The following is a 25,112-nucleotide window of genomic DNA, read 5'->3' on the forward strand; positions in this document are numbered from 1 at the left end:
TGTGCTCCCCGTGGTAAGAGACTGACAGTGCGATGTGCTGAGCCGGTTGCAGCCGCCCCTCACAGCCTGGGTGTCAGCAGAACCTTTCCTCCCCCGTCCGAGGGCGCTTGCAGAGGTGTACTTTTCCGGGGCAGTGCCAGCGTGGGCACCGGGTGCCGCCACAGGACCGGCACGCAGCCTTCTGCTGCTTGCAAGTCTTCTCGTCCTCTAAGTCAGGCCCCAGAGAGGGTTTGGGGCAACACAGGGGGTCTGTGGCAGTGGGAGGCGCTGCCCCTCGCTCGTCTCCCCCGGAATATCGGTGTCCGTTTTGAGAGCAGTTTCTCGACTGTGCTGAGTGCTTCTGCTTCAGTTTGGTCCTTCCGACTGTCCTGTGAGGTCAGCAGGGCCTGTCCCTGGTCTGCAGCAGAGGGAGCTGAGGTCACAGCCAGCAATGGTGGGCCCCAGGTCCCGCTTGCTCCTCACAGAGTCTGGGAGAGAAGGGAGCGTTGGGGAAGGAGGTCCAGCTGCTTGAATGACTTTCTTTCCCCGTCTAATGGCTCCTCCCTACCCTCTAGCCCTGAACTCTTTCCTAAAGTTTCTCTCCCAGCCCACAGCTGGCACCTGACTCACACCTCTGGTCCCTCTGGTCCCGACCCCGTCTGGCCACAGCTGAGTTCCTTAGCTCTGACAAGGAGTGATGCCCAAGAAGAGGAGCAAGGAGAGGTAGAGGGGGCAGGGTGCCACCTACCACCCCAACCCCTCCCCCTCCCCGGGGTCCTGCCGTGATTTAGGGTTCCAGGTTGATGCCAGCGTTCGGGGGGCAGGGGAGGGAAGGAGTCAGCCCAGGGTCCCAGGACTGGCATCTCCCAGTCCTTGGCAGGTGCCTAGGACTGACTGTAGGCTGGAATTGGGGTGGGGTGGGGGGCAAGTAGGAGAAGGAGAAATAGCAAGTAGACACAGTGCGGTGGAGCCTCGTTCTAACCCCAGCTTTGCCCCTACCCACCTGCCTTTGCACTGGAGGGATCCTGGCCGCTGGAGGGGTATGTGGGGTAGGAATGGTTGGAAATACAAAAGGAAACAAACAAGGAGAAAGGGGCAGAGTTCCTGCACTGGGCCTCTCTAAATCTCTCTCTTTTTTTAATCAATACTAACCAGAAAGATTAGTGCTGTAAAGGCAGAGAAAGTTCAAGGTACATGAGCCTGACACATAGCATTCTACGTGCTTTTGTTTTCTGTGGCCACAGAGAAGAGAAGTAGAGAGATGCACTGCCAAGCTCTAAAGGCCTGGAACCCAGACTGGCCTTGGCCTTGGGCTTGACAGAAGCCATAGATCTAAGCTCTGTTTCCAGGAAGCTCCAGTAGCGGGGAGGAGGGGCAGATGACACACAGTGGATTTGACAGATAATAACTCTGTGTTTTACTTTCCCCTAAAAGCGCCCCATTGCAGAGACAGCTGATGTAATTAGGAGCCAATTTGAGGGCTGCTCCTGCAACATAGAAAGCCCCTCCATAGGCGCCTCCACAGGCGGCGTCTGGCTTTCCAGCTGCCCTGTGTCCGCCTCTGTCAGCTGCGCCCACCTCCCCGGGCAGCAAGATCAGGTTAGAGGTGAGGGCCACCAGCTGGGGTGGTCTGACCACCCGATTACGTCCTCCTGGAAAGGCAGCGTCTGGTGCCTGGGGCCCCAAGCCCGTCCCCAGGGGGCCACTCAATAGCGGGAAGACGCTCTCTTCCAACCTGACCCCCACCCCTTTGTGTGGAGAGACCCAGTCTGCAAGAAGAAATCCTCGTGGTGAACGGTCCGGACAGGGAGATGTAATGTGACCAAACGTGGCAGGCAGCGGGCTGCCTCTCAGGGACTTAGTCTGGGAGCCCCCGGGGTGAGCCAGTCCCCGCTGGAGAGGAGGGTGTGGAGCGTACACAGAAAAAGGGCACCAAGCAGAGTTTTCGGGACAAGACCTAGAACCAGGACTTCTGACGCGCCGTGGAGATTCCCGATAACTTTCTCCCTGACCCCTCCACTTGCTCTCTTTGAGGAAACCAAAGAGAAGGAGCGCCTCGTCCAGTGTTCAGGCTTGGAGGCAGGGGCGGGAAGGGGCTGGGTCTTCCCCGCTGAGGTCCTCAGGGGCCTGATCCAACGTGAATACGGAGTCCCACACCAGAGTCTCTACAGAGCCCTGCATGTCTGTAAGGGGTCAAAGTGGAGTCGCGAATCAACTACAGCGGCCAGCTCTAGCTGGTCAGGTGGGAGGGCTTAGAAAGACCAGGGGCCGCACCCAGGGTTGTGCAGTAACCTTGGCGAACCAGTCCGCACTGCAGACACCTGCACACTGTTGAGATGCTGAGAGCATCTTGTCCCGAAAACCCACTATGGAGGAACAGGGCGCCTCCCGGAAGAGGGCAGGGAGGGCCCCAGTCACCTGGCCCTGCACCTGGTCTGCTCAGGGTGCACACGTCTCCTCCCAGTGGCCTGGGAGACAGTCCCCAGCCGGCAGGTGGATGAAAACTGCCCGGTCTCTGCAGACAGGGATGTGAGGACCGGGCACCCTCATCCGGGCCCCGGGCTTGTGAAATAGTTGGTTGTTGGTTCCTTGCCACCCACTCCAGTGACTCACAGCCCGGGGGACATCAGGAGACCAGGAAGCGCCACAGAACCCCGTGCCCTCCCCTTTCCTTCCTTCTCCTAGTCTGCAGGAGGCCCCTCACCATGAGGAGCACTGGTCACCCCTCTGCGAAAACCGGTATGCTCAGGCCATTGTGACTGCTGGTCTCCGGGCCCAAACACAGGTCCCCATCCGCTCCCCCAGCTTCCTCCCTTGCTAGGAATGTGTAGGTTCTCTCCACTCCACCCATCCCCCATTATATCTCAGCTGTCTGGGAGGAACATCTGTCAGCCAGAGGGTCTCTGGGGAACCTGAAGGACGACACTAAGGAGACCCCTGGCTTATGGCACATCAGGGGACTTTTCCCTGCAGGAGATGATTGCAGCTTTGCTAGACCCCCGGGAACTGGCTGGCCCCTCCGTTAAGGGCTGGGAGACGGGCTGTTTGGGCACCACGTGGCTGCCGGGAGGGGCCCTGGGTTGCGGGGCACACAGAAGAGGCTTCTGCTCAGTTCGATGTCACGTCAGGTCAGGGGGCGTGATCGTGTGGGGTTCGGAGGCTCAGCTTCAGGCCTGACACGACCAGACACCCGACTCCTTCCGTTCGCTCGGGGAGGAGCCGTTCTGCCCCGAGACTCCCGAGTGGGGGTGTCCAGTCGCCTCCGGCCCTGTCCTCCCTTCCTCCCGTGCCTCCCCTGGGGCCGGACACGGGGCAGGGGGGCTCCTGCCTGCGGAAGTGCTCCCGTGGAACCCACTCCTGGTACTAATCACGCTCGGTGGGGGCCCACTCCGGCTTCCACTTCTCCACGCTGCTTCCTCTGAATGCTCCTGTCCTCTCTCTGACGCTGCTTCCTGACCTTGACTCTGACCGGTCACCGCGGGGCTTTCCTTTGTGCTTGATCTAACCATGTGGTGGAACGATGGAAACGGAACATGGTTCTGTCAAGCACCGCGGAAAGCACCGCGCTCTCCTGCAGCATGGCCCGCCGCCACCGCCGCCGCCGGACACCTCTTCTCTGCTCTGGAGTGCCGCTGCCCACCACCCGCCAGACCCCTCCCCGGGGCCAGCCTCGAAGAGGGCGGGGGTGGGAGCCCCGAGGGTCCCCCTGAGCAGCTCCCCTGCAGGGAGCAGATGCGGGCTGGGGAGGGTGCAGAGAAGCACGCGGAGGCCAATCTAAGATCTATAGCTGTGCCTCCCACCCCGAAGGGAGCTCCCCAAATCCAGTCTGGGTGCCTGCCAGCCGGTAAAGCAGACAGGTTCAAGCTCAGAAACCATCGTCGGATCTTCCGTCCAAAGGGAACAGGTATATCCAGAGCCTCTTCCCCACTGTCTCAGGGAAGGAGCCCCAGGTCATTCTCCAAGTGGTAGCTAACCCGGAGGCCGTGACGCCTGTGGTCCACCTGCCCCTGCCTCCGCCATCATTGTCGGAGGCATTGGGGAGGATCGAGAGCATCTGAGGCTTCAGATCGAGCCTGTGAGACTCCTCCTGAGCCTGTCCCCACTCCTCGTGAGCACCTTGGCCCTGGTCCCCTGCAGCTGAAGTCCAATCTGTTCCTTGATCCCCCAAGCACAGTTCACACAGGCCAGAGGTCTGTTACCTGGTGCTAGGTCAGTGACTCATGGGGGCTGTGCAGACGGCTGCTGTCTGTGACAATGACGAGAGGAACCTTGGCGCCTCCCATTCCACTTGTTTCTTGATAAATCCTGGACCCAGTATGACCAGGAGGTTGTGCTGATGGTTCCCGCCATTGAGCCTGCGTCCTTGCCCGTGAGAGACAGCCACGGTGGGAGCCAAAGCTGGCGTGGGCCCAGGGCAGGCTCCGGGCTCCCGCAGGGTGTGCGCCTGTCTCCTCTCTCCCAGGTCACCACCACTCCGCCAGCTACCCAGCACGGCTGAGTAACGGGGGACTCGTTTACCTGTAAATTCTTTGACCGTGTGTCGAGTGCCTCCTATAGGCCAGGCACTGAATGGTTTCCATCGTTACCTTGTTTAATTTTCACCACCCAATCTGTAAGTCCCATTTTACAGACAAGGATATTAACTAGCTCGCCCAGGGTCATCTGCCTGTCACATGACGGTTCCTTATGTCTGTAGTACTCGGCCTTCCCAGCTGCAGACCGCCCCGTTGTCTTGAATTATGAAACCAAAAAGACCTTGACTTGAAATTGATAGGGAGCTGGCCTTTCTTCTTTTTTCATACTCCCTTTCAATCTTACTTCTGTTCATAGCTTGAGGAAGAACAAAAGCAAACAGCACTGTTTCAATGGGTCCCCTCTCTGGCATGGCCACCCCAGGACCCATCTGGGGCAGAGCAAATCCTTGAGCCCAGAGAAATCCCCTTCCCTCTGAACTGAGGGGACATCCAAGCTCCTCAGTGCTCCCTCGCTGTCCCAGCAGCCAAGCCCGTGGGAGCGTGTCCATGTGGTGCCCTTCCACGGGCACGGCCCGGTTCTGCAGGAGCCGGCTGGCGACCAGGCCGTGCACAGCGTGGGCCGCGGCATTCTGCTCTGTGTACAGCCGTGTGGCTACGTTCATAGTGGACTCTGGTGGGGAGAACGACTGGGACAGCTGTTTACCCAACTGGTCACCGAACTGCATTAAAACAGTTGGTGTCTTCTGGCCACTGGTGTCTGGTCCCCCTGTCTTCACCCACAAGTAAATAACTGTGTGCCTGGCAACCGCCTCTTGAGCCAGTTCATGACTTAGGACCGATTGCTTGTCCACGTAACTCTCTTTTCACGCTGATGAGCCCTGGCGGGCCTCCTGCTCCCCCAGTTCCTCTCTCTGCTCCTTCCCCTTTTTCTTTCATCCTGCCCTTGTTAGGGATGTTGGAGGTAGAAGAGAGGCGGGCACCTGTGCATTGACAGGTTCATGGTCATCAGGTAGCGGCAAATCTGTGACTTCCGCTCAACACACTGGATGACAGAGAACACGGACTGCTAATGACAGCAGCCATCCCGGGCCCAGTTGTGGCCTCTGCGGTCCAGTCCATCCCCAGAAGGGGGCTTGGGCTGTCTGTCAGTCCGGACTCGTGACACTTGTCATTTTCTGAAAAGTGGCCATAGGGCCGGGGTTCGTAATAAAATCGTGTTGCTGTAGACTCCCACCCCCTCACCCGCACCGGTCCATTAAAGCTTCTCTGTGGTCACGTACCAAGTGTCATCGTTGCGAGCTACCCGGCAGGGGAGTTGGGGCGCCAGGTGACGTCAGCTCTCCCAAGACCCGGGGCAGCCGGCCTTCAGTTTTGTGGTCCTCCCTCAAATCCTCCGAGATCTCCCCAGTCTCAGCTCACCCCGAAAAAAAGAGGTGGCAGCCTATTTCGGTTACCCCTCTCCTCCTAACTGTTGCTGGCAGTGACAAATATGCATCGAGATTGAAAGGGACTTTTAGAGCTCTGGAAAAGTTAAAAATACTTTTGGGTGGTTATGAGCAGTAGGCGTAACAAATGGCTCCCGGAAACCCCGGGTAGTTTGGGTAATGAAATATGAAGCGATGGAGGTGGCGCATCAGGCTGGCTGTGGCTGGGGAACGGGCTCTTTTGGTTACATACACACGCCATTACGAACACTTCCACTCACACAACAGATCACACTCCGACCCCCTCCTTTACACAAACCAAAGCAATAACAAAAGCAGCAGGGGGAAATGCCGGAGAGAACACATTAGTCTATCGAACCTAGTTGCAAAATCATCTCGTTAAGACGGGTCAGGGGCTCCATGGCAGAGGTCCACCAGTGATAACCTAACGACGCTGCACAGGCAGCTCCTGCTGACGACAGCCCCTCCCACCTTGATCAAAGGGGAAGACGTGGTTAATCTTCCCCCGTCCCCGGCAGGGCCCAGCGCCACGAGTCAAAGAGCAAACTGCCCTCCCTCCCGTCTTTCTGCCCTTGACTAGCAGTCAGAGTGGAGGGGGCTGCTCCGCTTTGCAGGGATCCGAGTGGACGCCTTCTGAAGGGAAAACAGATGCGTGTGTTCGAGACGCCCCTTCACCCCATTGCCCCATGGAACCACTGGCAGGGGACGAGCGAGGGTGGCCGTTCAGCAGGCTTTGCAAAATGAAATTCACCCAGGACTTGGCAGGCTGGTGCATCGGGGGGAAATGGCCCAGGCCAGTCATTCAGTGGGCTGGACGCCGGCAAGCCAGGGGCAAGAGATTCGAGTGAGGCCTCAGACAAGGAAGCTGCCCAAGTAACCGTGGAAACCCATGAGAGATTTTGCACACACAAGGCTGGGGCTGGAAGGAGGAGTGAAGGAGAAGGGTGGGGAGGAAGCAGAGAGGGAAAGGAAGGCAAGTCCAGACCCCCGACCCCTTGCTCTGAGTAGAAGGTTTACTTCACAACCAGAGACCCACCAAATTCATTCCAGGTCAGAAATTAGCACAGATCGATGGTGGGAGGGGCAGGAGGATAGGAGGTGTCAGCTTCCCGCCTTAAGGTGGTGCATGGTCCGTGGCAGGAGCAAGGCATTCAGCCCCCCTCCACCAAGTGGGACTCAGGGATCAGTCCTAAAGAGAAAAAGCTTTTGTCAAAAAGCAGGCTTGCGGTACAATGCAGTTGTCAAGTGGGCCCTGGTGGGCAGCCTGCCTGGATCCGACCCTCCGCCGTGAACTAGGAGACCCATGGGCCTCGATTTCCTCCTCCGTAAAGCGGAGCTAGAATAACCTCAGAGGCTTAATGTGCTCACCTGTTTGAAGTTCAAGAAATAGAGCCCGACCCTGGGTCCACGCTCAGCATATGTCAGCTGTTACCACAAGTTACACTGGTGTTTTAGTGGCTTCCAACACACCAACGCTCCTCTACGTTCTAGAAAAACACAAGTAGAATCACAGACACTTGCACAACTCCTGACCTTTCCTTAGCCCCACTGCCTCGACCTTCCTAACGTCTCCACAGCAACCCCAGTGAGGTAGGGGCAGTTATTTCATTCCCATGTTACCTGTGCAGGGGCTGAAGCGAATCAGGGACAAACCCGGGCCCCCGGTTGCTCCTAGTGCGCCAGGAGCACCACGGCTCACCTCGGCCCGCTGCGCAAACCAACGGTGCTCACTTCTCTGAGACACTTCAGAGAGAGACGCACAAGGCACCTGGTGTGCTGGTGGCGTCTGCCGGGCCGTGAGCAGCACAGACTGCGCTCCCATTCTGTGACCAGCGCTGTGTTCATGAAACGTGGGTGGCGAAATAGTGAAGGAGGCCGCGTCCCATGCGCTCGCTGGTGTCCGACAGGGGGAGCAGCGCTCGGGTGTGAGCTGTGGTCTCCTGGAGCTTGGCCTGCGGCCAGGGCACCGTTGCTGGTCACTAACGCTGCTCCCCAGGCACCTGGGACAGCAGTACCCAGCTGTTGGTCCCATTACCATTACTGCGCGACCTCGAGGAAAATCAAATTTTGAAAAAAATAAACCTTACTTTCAAATACTGGCTCGTTGGAACTGGCCTTTAGTTCAGCAGACGGGGGCCAATCTGACCCTCACAAGAGCTGTGTGTGTGCTCACTGTGTATTAATTTGAATTCTTTACCACCACCTTCTTAAGGGATTATTGGGCAACCTGGAGCCAAATGCCCAAGCATCATGGTGTGGTGGCTTCCTTCCCCCAGCGCCCCACCCTCCACGTGGTCTTCCAACATGGAAGACAGGCATCAGCGGCCCTGGTGGCCGCGCCGGCCCCCTTTATTGTTCCATTACCTGCCTGGGCCCCGAGGACACCAGAGTGTGTGGCCCCCGGTGCGGCCCCATCCAAACCTCTCCCCTTGGGTTGTCATGAGCAGTGAGCGGGGCCGTGGGGGTGGGCATCACGGACTGAGCAGCACCCCTACACTGTGGGCCATGTTCCTCGCACGTGTGCCTTGGAGCATTTGTGCGAGGAGACCGTCCAGAGGGGACGGAGAGTGGCGAATGACAAAGACCAGATGGACAGCCGGGAGGTGGGGAGAGCACCGGCAAGGTGGCCAAACGACGCGGGCCACCTGTGTCTGTCCCTGGGCCCCCAGCCCCACTGCCCACCACCCGGACTGGTGCTGGGAACCGCGGTGACGCTGCCGTCCCTCTTTGGCCCCGCCCAGGCTCAGAGGACTACCGCAGCAGGTTGAGCAGCGAGTGCTTCATGGACCTCGTGTGCCCGGAGAGGTGTCGCTGCGAGGGCACCATTGTGGACTGCTCCAACCAGAAGCTGGCCCGCATCCCAAGCCGCCTGCCTGAATATGCCACCGACCTGTAAGTGCTGCATGGGCGGGACCTCCAAACACGTCCCCGCACGCCCAGTCACCTGGAGTCAGCCCTGGCAGAGTCTCCTGACTCAGCCACCAGGGCCTCCTTGCCTGTCCCCTCGAGCAGACTCCCAGGTATGCACTGGCCACAGCTTGCTCACACGGGAAGACAGTTCGTCCCTTCTGCAAAGCTGTCTGAATACCTGCTGTGAGCCAGGCAGTGTGCTCAGTCCATCAACTTTCACAGTGAACAAAGCAGACCGTCTGCCCTTAGGAAGCTCTCGATAGAACCAAAAAGATGGACAGTAAGTCATTGTCATAAAGCAAGAAAGCCGCTAGGAGGATTAGCTACATCTGAGCCTCCAACGATGCTGATAAAGGCGTGTGTTGCTTTATCCGAAAAGGAGGGGCTAAGTAGGTACAGCACGGTGGGTGTGAGGACACAGCACAGGGGGCTGTCCAGTCTTCCTGCCCCAGGGCCGGTTGCCTCTCAGATCGGAGCATCCGAATCTTTGTTGAAACATGGAGGCAGTGGTCCAACCTCCAAGGGTGGCGGAGAAGACTAAGTAAGAGGAGGCGAGCACGGAATTCCCTTCCGGCACAGGGTGCGGCCTGGCTGAGTGAAGGTGGTCTTTGTTATGACCCGCATTGTTCTCTTTGCCTTCACAAATCTCAGGCAGGTGGGACAGGCCCCGAGGTCATGTGAGGGCTGGGCATGGGGTCCCTGAGCAGCCCCAGCAGAGGGAGGAGGCCAGGAAGGAGCTGAGGGGCCTGGAGCATTGGGAGAACAAGGGGAAGCCTCCCTGGGCGGCTCAGGTCGTCTCTGGCGCCCTGCACACTGAAGGCAGGTCGTGGCGATTGTTCGGGTGCCAAGGTTCGAAAAAGCCCAACACGCCTGGGTCAGAGGGCCTTCCTCAGGGAGGAAGAGCCCGGTCTCCTCTCTCTCTCCTGCTCCTCACGTGCCTGCCCCCCCCCCCGCTTCCCTCACCCCACCCTCACCCGTGGGCTGAAGGGGCCGACACTGAATTCTCTGCGACCTTGGTGATCTTGGCTGAGCGTGAGGTCCTGGCGGCAACTCAGCTGAAGCCAGGGGGTCCCGGGTGGTGCTGGGGGGCAACAGAAGGTGGGGGCGGGGGCACCCCACCCTCATCTAGGCTGCCGTCTCATCTGCTTGCTTCCCGTGCAGGCGACTGAACGACAATGAGATATCTGTTCTAGAGGCCACCGGCATCTTCAAGAAGTTGCCCAACCTGCGGAAAATGTAAGTCAGCTGGGGCAGTCGGCGGACCCCCCAGCCTGCACTGCGGCCTCTCCCAGCCGCCCCCTGCTGCTGCCCTGGGCATGGACCGGGAGGCAGGACACTAAGGCAGGTCCGCGTAGACATAGATCAATACAGAACTCCTCTGCCTTTAAATGGTCACGTATTGTGTGGCGCATGTGTGTCCCACGCCATCCCTGGCCCTCATGCCATGTCCCCTCTGCTCACCCGATCAGTCCCCCAGCCCACAACCGGAGTCTGTCCCAAGGGCAGGTGGGAGGGACTCAGGGAAGGACCAGCAGCGGAACATGAGCATCTAGGGTGCATGGGACTTAGTCATGTTTTCAAGGTGACGTTTTAAGGGTTTGGGGGGTTCTGCCGCTTTTTTCCCCAATGACAGTGTACAGTCAGTATCATACTAGTTTCAGGGGTACAGCATAGCAGTCAGACATTTCCGTAAGTCACTGAGTGCTCCCCGATAAGTCTAGCATCCCCATGACACCGAACCTAGCTATTGCAGCATCATTCACTGTGTCCCCTGTGCTGTACTTTACACCCCGTAACCCTGAGGTCGGAGTCGCTTAAGAAACCAGAAGGACGCGGCCAGCCAAGGAGGATGGTTTATTAGCAGGGAATAAGAAGGAAAAGTGGAGCCAACCAAGGGAGGTTAAGACGCACTCGCTGGTTCTTAGGGCAGGGTGCAAAACCCCGCGAAGGGTAACTGCTTGGAGCGTCAGAGTCTGATTGGCTAGAGCCAGCTGCTGGGTGCCGTTCCTGCTGACTGTTGTTCTTGATACACCTTGTCCGGCTCAAGTTGGAGCTGCATCCTGTTACGCCAGACCGGCCGACCCCGGACCCCAGTCTCAGCCGGGCGTCTGTTTGTCCTGGGTGGGGGCGGCAGGCAGCTTCCCAGGTGCGAGTTTTCCCAGGCTGCAGTTTCCCACGGTATGGTTTTTCCGCCTGGCCATTTCCCTTTCCTCCTGGGCCTGCCTGGGTCTGTCAGTAACGACTCTGAAACTGCCAATTCGTACTTCTTAATCCTTCCCGCAGCCCATCCGTGTGTCCTCTGCATCTGTGAGTCTGTTTCTGTTTTGTTTGTTCCTTTGTTCTGTTCTTAGGAGGCCACACGTAAGGGAAATCCTGTGGCGTTTGTCTCTCTCACTCACTGATCTCATTAGCACAGTACTCACCAGGCCCATCCACGCTGTTGCCAGCGGTGAGAGTTCGTTCTTTTTCACAGCTGAGTCGTATGCCATTGCCCGCCTGCACCGCCGCTTCTGTGCCCAGTCTCCGTCAGTGGACGCTCAGGTTATTTCAGGCCACTGTACGTGATACGTGGGTTCTAGGCCTCGGCCTCAGTTAAGCACATTGGAGCGGGAGTTCTGGCTGCCTCACATCCTGGGCTTCAGCCTAGGAGGCCTGCGATCCGGCCAGGGCCCACCCTCTAGGTCTGCGTATCGTCGGACCCTTGTCCCTGCCTGGAGTCGGGGCCAAGTCATTGAGAAAAGAGCGATGCCGCTGCTGAGCTGGTCGAGCCTAGTGCCGGGCCCGGCGCTCTGCTCCTTGTCTCCTGTGCCTCGTCTCAGTTCTCACTCACCTGCCTTCGGGTGGCTTCACGGTCCCCTTTGTGCTGATGGGGAAGCTGTGGGGCTCCGGGAGGTTCCACGACTCCCCTAAGAGCTCACAGCCAGTAAACGTCGGAGCTGGCATTCGGCCTCCGCTCCCCTGCAGTTGCAGTGTGAGGCTAGGGGGTCATTGCCCTGCCGCTCTTTCCCAGGTCCCGAGAAGAAGCACCAGTCACTCAGCTCCTTGCCTTCTAATTCCTTCTCCTGGGCCCCCCTCCCTGCCCCTACCCCACACCTACATGTCCCAGCCTTGGAGGTTGGATCAGCCCCCGGAACCAAGGAAACACAGTCCAGCCTCATTATTTGTGGGTCCCGTATTTGCTAATTTTCCTACTCGCTCAAATTCACTTGTAGTCTCAAAATCGGTACCACGAAGCTTTCACAGACGTGGAGAGAGAGGCAGAAATCCGAGTCACCCACAGCACTGATATTAATGTAACACTCATCAAAAAAATTTAGCCCTGGCCAGTGTGGCTCAGGTGATTGGAGCACTGTCCCCTGGACCGAAAGGTCACAGGTTCCATCCCAGGTCGGGACACATACGAGAAGGCAACAGACCCATGTTTTTCTCTCACGTCGATATTCCTCTCTCTCTCTCTCTCTCTCTCTCTCTCTCTCTCTCTCTCTCTCTTTCCCTTCCTTTCTTTCTAAAGGCAACTTTTTAAAAGTCCTCAGGTGAGGATTAAAAACAAAAAAAAAAAAAAAAAGAAAAATGTGAAAATACTTCATTTGCACACGAGGAAGCTGAAACAGAAGGTGACTTGTCCGAGGTCAGAAATCAGTGGGCAGCTCGGGAGCCAGGCGTGGGGACAGGCCGGGTTAGCTGGGGGGCACACGCACCAGGCAGAGGCGTGAAGCGTGTGCATACGCGCGTGTGCTGAAACCCACAGAAGCGATGCCAGCCAGCCCACCGACTGACCCGGAGGGGCAAAGCTGGTCCCAACAGCCAGCTGCAGCCACTTAGGCAAAATCACTTGGTAGCAACTGTTCTGGTGACGGGAAGATCCCCTGGGCTGGGACCCGTCACCGCCCCTGCACCCTGCAGAGGTGCCAGGTCAGCTGGGTTTCTGCCATCTGTGGATGAAGCCACCTGTGCCTGTGCCCAAGTCTGCTGAGCGTCCTCCAGGACGGTGGGGCCGGGGCCCTAAGGTCGCATCCTGACTCCACCCTGCCAGCCACGTGGGCAGGGGGTGAGCTCACTCCCAGAGCTGGGGGTGAACCTCTGCCGTGCCCTCGGAACCTCTGTGTGCCCTTACCTGTCCCGTTGCAATAAGGAGGTCCTCCTGAGATCACCTGGACTCAGGGATGCGCGTGAAGCAGGAACGAGTACCCACGGGGGTCGTCAGCACTGTGGGAGCTCAAGGCCACTTTCCCAATGACGGCATATTCCGAGGGAGGTTCTGGTGACTCCTGGTCTTTCTCTCTGACGGAGAGTGTCCACCAGGGGCTGGAAAAGGGCAGCCCTGTCGCCACGTGCTGGTGGGTGGATGTGGTAGTTGTGGTTGTGTTTTTAATAAGAACTCGTTGCCCCCCTTTAAAAATCCAGAGTTCCCACCGCCAAAAAGTCTGGACCTCCGGCATCTTTAGGGAAATCAGAATATCTGGGAAAATTGAACCCACGTTCCCCAACGGCTCCAACCGAGTCACACTGAGAAGCAGCCACCCCTTTAGCTGGGCAGGTGCCTTCCTGATTGTGTCCCCACTGGGCTTGCTTCCAGCAATAAGTCACCTGCCTGGACCCCGTGGACACTGGGGCTTGTAGCCCCATCTTCAGATAGAATTCCCACCTCATTGGGGAGGGGGGAGAGGCCCACGAGAGCTGGACAGGCCCGCCCCGGCCTGGCAGCGAGCCAGGGTGCCTCTGCCCCATCCCAGCACCCCCTCGATTTCCAGCAAAACTCCCTTAGCCCTCTCCCCGCTGCGTGGCCACCTGGGATGGGGCTTTAAACGGAACCACAGGGCCCGGAAGAGAGACTTTCCTGGGTGGGAATTCCTGGGCCCTCTCGGGAGTAAGACCCTCAATTCTCAATTCTCCTGAGACACAGAGTATTGAGCAGGATCCTTCAGGTGGTGTCTGCAGAGGGCCCGACACACTCATTTCATGTCCCGAGGGCTTGCCCCAAGCTGCTGTCCCCCTGAGGCCCAGCCCATGTCACCTGCACTTTGAACAGTCCTCTGGTGTCTTCTGGAAAAGTCTATCCCGCTTTTGTACTCTCCTTCTGCTGTCCCCCACTGTCCCAGCCCAAGGAAAAGTGATGTTAATTGTGCTCATTTAAAGAAACCGGTGTCAGGAAGTAGGAATGACTCCTCTGCGTTGCCCGGACCCCAGGACTCGAATTCCCCAAGAAGCCTAACTCCCTGGAACCAAACCTGCGTTCCCCAGCATTCGAATGAGGGCTAGCCGCTGGGAGAGCCTCTGATGTCTAATCGGGGGCTCACAGCGGTCTCCCCAGAGCATTGCCTTCATTCCCGGGCCATCCTGGGTCAGGAGGTGCAGGACTGATGAGAAAAGCGGCTGAGTTTAAGGAGATCCCCGCCTCTCTCTGACCTTGGGGGAGGGGTTCTGAGAAGTTTGCTCCCATTTCCTGGGAGGATGGAAGGGGGGGGGAGGGGAGCAGGTTGGTGACAAGGAGAAGGACAGAGGGAGCAGAGATGTAGTCTCTTTCCTCCACACCTGCGCACAGGTGCGGCACCCTGCAGGCCCAGCCCTTAGAAAGACGGCAGGCGGCCTGCACGCAGCCCCGAGGTACCCAGTCCCGCCACGGGGCAGGTGCTCAGCCAGGAGCGCCCGCCAGGAGGGCGCCCAGAGAAGCCAAACTTCCAGGACACTGTGGGCCTTCAGCTTCCTCCCCACCCCTCCTGCCTGCCATGCCTCTCAGGACTGAACTCAGTAGCCCGGAGAGGCCCCTCTCAGCCCCCGGCCCCCCTGCAGGAGGGCATGGGAGGGAAAGGCCTGCTCCCAGTCTCCAGACCGAGCCCACTTTAAGAAAACAGAGTACCCCAAACCCCAAACTCTGCAAAGCAGTGCTGCATGGAAGTTAATGTCCACGTGACCAAAGGAGTATCACTCGGCCAGGAGGCAGCTCCCTGGAGGCCTCCCCGTGGGCCCGAAAGCCTGGCTTCGCAGCCCAGGTCCATCAGCTGTGTCACCGCGGGCAAGTTACTTAAACTCTCTGAGCCTCAGTCCCCTTATCCGTGAAATGAGACTGTGATAAAAACAAGACCCATCTGGTAGGCCTTCTTTGGGGATCGGATGTGATTCGGATGGCCGAACCCCTCCGTTGGTGCACAGTAACGCCATAGAAAGTGTGCGTTCATATCTCGGGTCTCAGCGAGGGAGAAAGCTGCCAGTCCTGCAGGTGCCCAGCCCTCGTGGGGGAGCGTGGTGTGTATTTTTCTCCCACCCTTCTCTTAAGAATCACTGCGAGCAAGAGGATTTGTTGAAGGAAGGAGGTTTGAGGATCACTGTTTTCAATCTGTCCGTCCCCGGGGCGTGGAAAAGAGGTTGAGGCCGAAAAGACTTCAGACCCCACTGGTATGTTTCCACAAAGGTAGCCCCCCACCTGTGCAGGCTGGGGTCCCTGCCACCTCACCCAAGGCACAGGTGCTGAAGACAAACGTCCAGGAACCCACGACAGAGCTCCCCACCGCCCAGTCCTCACCCCCAGGCCAGTGATTCCCTCCCTGCGTCTGTCCTGACCCACCTGCCCGCTCTTTCCAGAAACCTGAGCAACAATAAGATCAAGGAGGTGAGAGAGGGTGCCTTTGACGGAGCAGCGGGCGTGCAGGAGCTGATGCTGACAGGGAACCAGCTGGAGACGGTGCACGGGCGCATGTTCCGTGGCCTCAGCGGCCTCAAGACCTTGTAAGTGCCCAGGGCCTGGGTCTAGGCCTGAAGGGAGGAGGGAGGGCCGGGAATCAGAGGGACCGTGAAGGCGGGTGGGCGGCAGGCGGGCCTTGCCTGCTGAATCCCTTCCTCCTGCTGCGGGAGAGGCATTACACATTTCCCAGCCCTGGATGGGAGAGAGCGCAGCATGCTGAGCAACACACACGCGCACTCACACTCTGCTACTGAGACACATGGATTCATGCCAGAAACATGCTGATAGAAGCACACAAACACACCTTTACCCCAGAGCACTGGCATGTACACATGCACGTAAAGTGACACACATGACATGCAGGTGAAGGCATACATATGCAGACACGCACATGAAGCTGATGTCCCGTCTCCTTCCAGAAATATACACACACACTAGCCCCACACAACATGCACATGTAGGTACACACGTGTGACCCCGCTCTCACTATAAATAAAGCACGCACAGACGAGCGCATACATGCACACTTACAGGTGGCCCCTCTGGGAACCCAGGCCCTGCTCTCACCGCACAGACCTCAGCAGTGCAACTGGACAGGCTTGGAATCAGCACACGCTTCACACGCACATGCACGCGCACGCGCCACGGCCCTGCCCTGGGCGGGAAAGGATAGCACCTGTGCTCTCTCGGCCCCACCCCTCCCCCGCAGGATGCTGAGGAGCAACCTGATCAGCTGTGTGAGCAACGACACCTTCGCTGGCCTGGGCTCCGTGAGACTGCTGTCCCTGTACGACAACCGCATCGCCACCGTCACCCCCGGAGCCTTCACCACACTCGTCTCCCTGTCCACCATGTAAGCCCTCCTGGGTCCGGGGCACACCCACGCGGGGCTCCTGCCCCACACGCCACCCCCTCCCTGCTCCCTGCTGTCTTTGGCCAAGGTCATCTCTCTGTCCACTTAATAAACATTTATCAGGCTCCCTTCACGTGCCAGGCACCGCCCAGGTGCCGAGGACACACAGGCGTGGTACCTCCTGGAGCTCACGGCGTAGAGAGCCCCCATGGACCGGGGCGGCAGGGATGTGAAAACCCAGCGTGGCTTGGTCAGCAAGCAGTGGACCTGTGTTCTGAAGCCGGGTTGTTCAGGAAACTGGGAAGTGCATTTCCTCCATTGGGAAGAGCTCGTGCTCACAGTGTTTCCGTGGGGCTCTGTTGAGCTAGTTGCTGGTGGATTCTCCCTCTCTTCCTGTCCCCAGTGGCCCTCCAGAAAGGCCCTTGCCGTGTGGAGTCACAGAGCATTAAGGGGAGTGGCTTCAACATAGGAACGTGCCCACCTTTGCACAGCTACTGAGGGTCAGAGCCAGGGTTCAAACCCAGGAATCAGGAATGTCTGACCCCCCAAGCTCTTAACTGCCTTGGGTTACCCCAGCCTCTCGAGGGCCCTTTGGCCCTTTTTTGCATCCAACGGACATGGACAGAGTACCTGTGCTGAGGTCACAGGTGCCGGCAGACCCCAAAATGGACAGATAGCCTTGGGGGCACCACTGGGCGATCGTTCCCACCTCTCTGATGGGAGCTGTGGAGGGAACACAGGCGAGTGGGGGGAAGACAGGGCAGAGCGTTCCGGTTCCCTTCAGAGGAGGGGCTCGGGAGAAGCTTCTTTCTGAGGGGGCGTGCGTGCTGAGGCCTGAGGGGTCCACCCCCCACAGGAGGGCCCCCCATGCAAACGCTCTAAGTAGGAGGGAACCCGCTGAGGAGCTGGCAGCAGCTCCCACAGCTGGCAGGGGCTCAGCAGACCAGGGAGGGGACCACGGTCACGTCCATCGGCCGAGGTCTGGAATGGCACATGCAGAGGCTGCGTCCCCTTTCCCAGACCTCCTTCCTCCTCCCCGGGGCCTGGAGCAGACCTGCCTGGAGACCTGCGCCCCGGGGTTGCTGCACGGGACCGGGGCCAGTGCCCACAGTGCAAGCGTGACCACCCAGAGACGCCCTTCTCTCCTCCCAGAAACCTCCTGTCCAACCCCTTCAACTGCAACTGCCACCTGGCCTGGCTCGGCAAGTGGCTGAGGAAGAGGCGCATTGTCAGCGGGAACCCCCGGTGCCAGAAGCCGTTCTTCCTCAAGGAGATCCCCATCCAGGACGTGGCCGTCCAGGACTTCACCTGCGAAGGCGAGGAAGCTGGGCCGGGGGTGGGGCAGGTGTGGGGGGCAGTACCTGGGATCCGAGAGAGGTGGGGAGGGTGCGGCAGGCAATGACCGAGGGTCAGCACCCCTGCACCGGATTCCACTCGGCCGTCCGGCCGCACGCATGGCCCCTCCGCGCCTCTTTCTAGAGACATTTTACCTCCCTCAGTCAGAAGTTCGTCACGGTGTGCAGATTTTGTGACGGACTTACAGCCATCTGTGAGAACACCGTTGAGCCAAATACCCTCATCTCCCGCGTCCACAGTGAGACCGGGCCCCACGAGCTGACGCGGCGCCTCGGTGCCGTGCACAGCCTGCTCCACTGTGCCTGGGCGCCCCAGGCCTCAGCGTCCCGCAGTGTCAGGACGAGGCTGGGAGCACACGCCCACTGGAAACAGGCTTCGAGATGCGCCCCTGGAAGCCTCCCGCCGCCGGGCGGGGCGTACACGGTCAGGAGTGCGGAGGGCACACTTGTTTGTGTGACTTCAAGCCATGTGGTTTTTGCTCAGTGGACTTGAGGTTATCTAGAGACAGAATAACTGGCGTATCAGTGCACTGGGGTTAAAAGTTAGTGGAGGCTGGGGACAGAGTCGCCAGCCAGGGGAACGGTGTCGTGGGAAGAGGGAAGACAGGGACGAGGAGGGAGAGAGTGGACAGGGCTCTGCCTCAGACCCCAGGCACGGCTTCCGTCAGTCCGGTTCATGTCCCGTCCAGTACTCGGGCCACTCTCGTTTTTAGGTCTTCGTTTTCTCTTCACTGTGGCAGAAGTCAGGTCCATGTTCCCCACCCGGGCCCATGTCCCTCCTCCTCCAACCACGAGTGGGACCAGCAGGCTCCCCGCTGTAACTCTCAGCGGAGGCGCCCCTTTCCTGGAGGCAGCTGGGTCCCGGCAGCAGCCGCACCCGCTGTCCCCACCGTGGGGGTCCGTAACCTGCCGCGTCCACCCTCTGACTCCACAGGCAACGACGAGAGCAGCTGTCACCTGGGCCCGCGCTGCCCCGAGCAGTGCACCTGCGTGGAGACGGTGGTGCGGTGCAGCAACCGGGGCCTGCGCGCCCTCCCCAGAGGCATCCCCAAGGACGTGACGGAGCTGTGAGTACCCGCGGGGCGCCCTGCGACGCCCCACCCACACCCCTGCGTCCCACGCAAGGCTGCCCGGGGGAGCCCTTGGTGATTGGGTCCCAGCAAGATGGCGGCAGAGCCTCCACCAGGGCGGGGGGCAGCAGCTCGCACACGGGACAGGAAGCGTCCTCCCGCCCCGAGCCTCTGCCTGGCAAGCGACACGAGGCAGGGCCAGTGTCTCATTGTCTGCCCGCCGCCCTCTCGCTTCCCCACCAGTCTGTCAGTCTGACGCCAGACGCAGCAGAGGAAACTCGGGAAAACACTGTCCGGCGGGCACAGTGGCTCAGCGGGCACTTGCTGTGACTTCAGTGTGAAGGGCAGAGGGGGCTGCTCGGGGAGGTGAGGCTGGGAGGAGGTCGGGAAGGGAGGAGCAGGGAACGAGGAGGGCAGAGGGACGCTGGACACCCAGAGCCGCCTCCCCCTCCCCCGCAGCTTAGCCTGTGCCCTCGGACCCAGCCACAGAAAGGGGCCCAGAGGCCTCCCTTGGGGAGTCTCTCTGCCAGCTCTCCCGTTGCCCGGGGTGGGACTGGAGTGCGCCATTGTCTCAGAGAGCAGAGGTTCCTGGGTGAGAGTTGCGGCTCCTGGCATCCCCTGTCCCTCAGGGAGACAGACGGTCGCCAGGGCCACCAGCCCAAGGGAAGGAACAAAGGCCTTGGTCTTCACTAAGAAGCCCACCAGGCCCCGGGCCTGGACCGAGGCCATGCGCCTGGAGGTGTCTGTTGGCAGTGAGCCCTGCGACCTTCCTGGGCTTGGCTGTGGTGGGGGGTGAGGGCACGGTCTGCAGAGAACGACCCAGGGACACGCCTCTGCCGCGGGCTGACTGAGTGCCGAGTGACACGGGTCAACGAGGACAGAATGTCATAGAAACAGGCCCGCGGACACTTTTCCCCACAGCTCACGAGGCAGTGACTGAAATACCACAGATAATGGGCTGTGATTATGAAGCAAACTTCAGAGCTCTGGGAGGAGGCCCAGTGTCCTGCTGTGCAAATCGTGGCCCTTCCCTGGACCAGCCTTGGCTTTCGAAGCCAAGGAGAGCAGCCCCGCCTCTGTGCCCCCACCTTCTCCTGGTGGGGAGAAGTGGGGTCAGAGGCCAGGAAAATCGATCCCAGAGGACAAGAGAGCCGGCCGGCCCAGAAACTGTGGCCAGGAGGTTCGGGGACGTGGGCTAAGTCCAAATTCAGGGGTCACTAGTTCTCTGGAGCAGAGCTACCAGCTTCCTAAACAAAATCAAGTTTAACACCCTGAGAAGGAGAAAGAGCACAGCAGGCCATGGCCTCTGTCACAGCCAGAAGGAGCAGGGCGGCAGGAATGAGGCGGGGAGGAGAATTTCATGAGCCTTTTGAAATAACTGTAAATATCCTTCTCTGATACCAAGCAGCACCACACAGCGCTAGTCTCGGAAAGGCTAGTTGCAGGGCAGCCCGGACCAGGGTCAGTGAATCCCTCACGCTGTCGGATGAAGACCCAGTGCTCTGTGCGCGTTGGGAAGCAGTTCCCCCCGTGCGGGGTCTGCTGACCACACGCACTGCCCACTGGGACCGGACTGGCTCCCCGACTCACGCAGCCCTTCCCAGTGCGACACACCACACGGTATAATATCAAAAGTGCCACAGCCATCATTGTCGCCGCCGAGCCCATCAGAGAACTCTCTGTGTAAGGGGACGCTCCCCGTGGCAGTTACAGGTTTTCTAAGACTTTAATTCTCACCTGGAAGCTCAGATTTAAGCATTGCCAACAGATACCCTCCGTTGTTTTTCTTGAGGGGACAAGTTCCCCCTGTTCATTCTTGAGAACCTGTCTGCTAAACACCCATTTCGGAATAACCTGGCTGCTAGTCCTTCTTCGAGTACAAACCTACAGGGGCGAGAAGGCCCAGTTACAAGCTGAGTTCAGCTTGTGACTCGGGTACACAAGTACCTTTCCGCCACTGTTCTTCATGTACGGCAGAAACGCAGTATGTGTGCTTCCCGTTTGTCACGCAGAATGTTAAAAAGACGTGTGCTCACGGGTGGAGAGTCACTGCAGTTAACAGTGCTCTTGCTCTTCATCCGGGGCATTCTGAAACAAAACTGGATTTTACCCATTTGGTGCCGCTGCCTCGGTCCCTACTAAGGCGCCAGCGGTTTCACTCACACAGTCCAGAAGGACAGCCATGGTTTCACGTAACTGCAAAAACAGTTTTAGCCTCACAGACCCCTGGGAGCGCCTGGGGGACCCCCGGACCACACTCTGAGAGCCAACCGTGCGGCCACTACACTCGGGCAGGCGGAGAAAGCGTGGAGACGCCCACCGGCACTCGGCGTGAGCTCCTGGTTCAGACGCAGGCCCACCGTGTCTCACTGAGCACTGGTCAGAAGCAGAGGCGGCCCATCTCGGCCCCCAAGGTCACTGACACCAGCAGTGTCTGTGGAGCTAGGGCCTCGTCCACTTCTGAAGGTCCTATTGCTGCGGAGCCGTGAGCCTTCTAGACTGGGGATCACCTTGCTGGAAGAATTTAACCCTAAAAATCTGTTGTCTCCCATTGAAGAGAGTGTTTGCTAATATCAGGGCTTCTGGTTCTAGAAACAAACTCTGCAAGCCCGAGTCTCCCCAGAGGCCAGTGAGGGGGGCCGGGCTCCAGTGTCCCCACTGTCCACTCCCGGTGAATGTCCAGGCAGTTCCGCTATTGCCTTGGGTCTGAGGCCCATGATCTTGGATTGGTTGTCCTGCCACTGATCTCCCCAGGACAGGAGAAGGGAGGGATGACCCCTGTCCCTCAGGCACGACACTTGGAAGAAGGGGTTTCTGTTGGGAATGTAGTGAGGTCGAGGACATCATGGGAAGAGGCTGGCAGTGCAGGCACACACGTGTGCACACACACATGGCACTGGTACAGAGTGTGTGCGGCAGAGGAGATGGCAACAGTCACTGGCCGGCGGAGAGGGCCGGACCTGGCCCGGCACTGGTTCTCTCCAAGGGCTCAGAGGGTGGGGGTCTGGGGTCTGACCAGCCGCTCAGACGAAGCTGCCTCCTGATCTCAAACCTAATGAGGACAACGGACATGCAGGCAGAGGGGGGCGGACCCTGCCGTCAGCAAGCGCGAGCTCTGGCGGAGAGAGGAGCCAGGACACGTGCCCTCCCAGGCCGTTAGGAGAGCAGGGACAGTGTCTCGTCCACAGGACACTCACCACAGATGCCACTCAAGCATTTGCTGGGTCCCGGGCTGTGCCGGATCGACTTCCTCTGTGACCCCTTTCATCGAACAGCCCGACAGGCAGGTGTTCCACTCCCATTTTGCAGATGAGGTCACTGAGGCGCAGGAAGGTAGGAAACCTCTTCAGCTCACACTGCCACGAGCAGCAGAGCCTGGACCCGAGCCCAGGTCTGTCTGACCCCGAGGCTCATCCTTCAGCCACTAAACTACCCCTTCCCTTTGGCCGAGGCCCGGTTCCTTTGTGCTCTGCCCAGTGGCCTGGCTCGTTGGGGACGACCACGGGCCCCTTTGGGACCTGCCTCCTGCATTTAGGCAGGGAGCAGGCCAAACCAGCAGTCCCGCCGTGGTGCCGTAGGTGCTCGTCAGTGTCCGCCTGGGTCCGTCCAGACAGCTGGCCCTTCTGCAGCAGTGCCGCTTTCTGTGCTCCCGGCACTGGGCGGGTGCCCAGGGCACCCACAGAGCAGCTGCCGGGCACTGACCACACCCCTGCCTTTCTCTGGCCCAGCGGGGGGAGGGACAGAAACCGCCAGCGAGGGGGTTGCTCACATCTTTGGAGAGCAGGCTGGCTCTGGGCACAGCAGCACTTGGGAGTCCCAGTGCAGGCTCTGAGAGGCCCCTGGCAGATGGCTTCAGTGGGGGACACTTCTAGGCTCTTGGGCAGTCAGGACCATCAGCGTTGGGGGTGGGGGGTGGGCTGAGGAAGGCCGAGCACAGGCTCGGAGCGGAGAGCGCCCCCTTCACTCCATCACGATTTACTAAGTTCATTGTGGAGCTGGGAGAACAGCAGCCAATGGGGCACAGAAGACCCCTGAGCTCAGAAACGTGGAACAGGGGGAGAGACAGTGAGAAAGCTAACCAGTGAACTGGGCATTCAGAGAGGAAGCAGGCTAGTGGTTCCCAGGAGAACGAAGGGGAGAAAGGAACAGGAAGAACGCAGTGTATGAGAACCGCAGGGTGGTGAGACCTTCAAGTCCAGAAGCCGAGAGGCCAGGAGAGGGAGCCAACGGAATGGAAAGAGGGTGGTGCGCACGCGCGCGCACACACACACACACACACACACACACACACACGGCCCTGGGGTTCCATCACGCGTCCGTCTCCTGAGCACCCACTGCTCACTCACACACAGGATGCTGCGGGGAGCGAAACAGACTCAGTCCTGCCCCGTTATCCACGGCACCACTCTAAGGAGGTCACCACGGGGTTAAACGGTTTGAAGAAAATGTACCTGAAGCTTCAGGAGCCTGCCCTGTCCCCCATGGGTGTGGGAGGTGACGCGGGGGAAGGGATGCTGGAGCTGAGACCCCAGCGTCGTCTGGCGGCATTAATGAGGCAGGAGGGAGAAGAGGGCCGGGACCTGACCTGGAGAGCAGCGGGGGGCATCTGGGGAGGGCGAGGCCTGTGGAGCTGGAAGCAGAGGTTGAGGGGGGGTTTGCGGGAAGGGGACCCGGAGGGGGAGGCAGGGACTGGGATATGACTTCGTGTGTTCGTTCCGCCCGGTTGTTTGGGCCGAGGCTCAAGGGCGCTTTGTACGTCCAGTGAGCACGTCCAGTCAGCTGGCTCTTTAAGTAAAGGAGGTGACCCCTGGCAGTGTGGAAGCAGGCCTCACAACCAGTGGGAGGCCCTGAGAACAGAAAAACGAGGTTTCCTAAAGAAGAGGGAATCCGCCTCCCGAGCAGAAATCCTGCCTGAGTTTCCAGGTTGCGGGCCTGCCCTACCCCACAAGGACATGAGCCGACCCCTTAAACAGATACATTCTCTAGACAGACAGATGGACGGGTGGATAGATAGCCCTCTAACCAGCAGCGGGATCCAGGGAAAAAGTTTGAGCAGGAAGAGGGGCTGATCCGATCAGCACCAGCACCAGTCAGGCCCAGTTGGAACCCCGGGAACTGGCACGGTGGGCCCAGACGCCCCGGAAGTGTGGGTCAGGGTGCCCCTCCCCCAGGGCCCCCGAACCTCCCCGGCTCCTCTGAGCGTGCTGATGAGACATAAGAGTACGATAAACCATTTGCTTGCTGTGTGACCTTGGGCAAGTGTTTTAACATCTCTGAACTTCTGTTTCCTCCACCGCGAAACCCTGCCATGTAAGGGTATTGTGAGGGCGGGGCACCAAGTGGCTGCTTTGTTGACCCAGCACCTCCCGTGTGCCAGTCTGTACACAGCCTTGGGGAGATTCAGCGCTGGGCAGTTTTAGACCAGAGCCCTGCCATCGTGGACCTTAGCAAGCCAGCGGAGAAATAATCACACAGATAAGTGTCAGAGACAAACGTAGTATGTAGCGTGTGCCTTGAAGGGAGGGGAGGCCACAGGAGAGTAAACCAAGGACTCGACCCAGCCTAGAAAGTCAGGGACGGTGTCTCTGAGGACACGATGATGCGTGTGGTGTCCCTTTGCCGGATGTCACTCCGCACCTCTCTTTCAGGTACCTGGAAGGAAACCACCTAACGGCCGTGCCCAGGGAGCTGTCCACACTCCGACACCTGACACTTATGTAAGGAGCCTGGCTTCGGGTGGGAAATGTGGAGAGAGGGCGGGGCTGGTGCTGCCTCTGCACTGTCCCCCTGGTGTGGCAGGGACAGGCGGCTGGCAGGAACGGGCCGCCCGATGTGCCCGGTCTGGCGCGGTGAGAACCACCGGCAGACACCCAGTGCCTGGCACTGCTGCCCACCGCGTCCCCTTCTTCCCCAGCACGGGGGGAGGTGGGTGAGCCCCTGACCTTCCAGTTGCTTGCAAGCCATGGGTGCACTTCAGTTTACCAAAAACAAAGCACATTTCTTCTTCCTCTTTCTTGTGTGGCCCAGAAAATGTTCTAAGTAGATGCTTCAGATTGAGTTTCCCTCATGGGGTGGCTGCTACCAGCTCCAAGTCAGCCAAGACCTGGGAAAGCCCCAGAGGAGGGGCAGGGCTGCTGGGCGTCGGCGAGGCCCCGGATGCCGGCCCGTCTGTGGGCTTCGTCCCTGGAAAGCTTCCCTGCCTCACCAAGACGGGACCCGGTGGGGTGGGGGGCCGGCGCAGGGAGCCACTCCACCAGGGGGAAGTGAGAGCTCTTTCAGAATGAAACAGCATCACCTTCGAAAAGGGGCGGGGGCACTGAAGAAAGCCACCTGTCACCTGATTCAG

At 59.3% G+C, this 25,112-nt stretch overlaps 1 protein-coding gene across 1 annotated transcript in view; it reads left to right on the forward strand.

Moving 5' to 3' along the window:
• The window catches only part of SLIT3 (slit guidance ligand 3), a 513,545-nt gene that overhangs the window by 448,918 nt on the left and 39,515 nt on the right, over positions 1–25,112 (forward strand). The window contains exons 15-21 of the mRNA XM_037127916.2: positions 8,641–8,791; positions 9,971–10,045; positions 15,389–15,532; positions 16,198–16,341; positions 17,494–17,657; positions 18,631–18,763; positions 24,415–24,483. Of these exons, the coding sequence (XP_036983811.2) occupies positions 8,641–8,791; positions 9,971–10,045; positions 15,389–15,532; positions 16,198–16,341; positions 17,494–17,657; positions 18,631–18,763; positions 24,415–24,483 (880 nt within the window). The remainder of the gene's footprint in view (positions 1–8,640; positions 8,792–9,970; positions 10,046–15,388; positions 15,533–16,197; positions 16,342–17,493; positions 17,658–18,630; positions 18,764–24,414; positions 24,484–25,112) is intronic.

This window comes from Artibeus jamaicensis, unplaced genomic scaffold, assembly GCF_021234435.1.
Source record: "Artibeus jamaicensis isolate MK-2021 breed Jamaican fruit bat unplaced genomic scaffold, CSHL_Jam_final scaffold_3151, whole genome shotgun sequence".
Classification (NCBI taxonomy): Eukaryota; Metazoa; Chordata; class Mammalia; order Chiroptera; family Phyllostomidae; genus Artibeus; species Artibeus jamaicensis.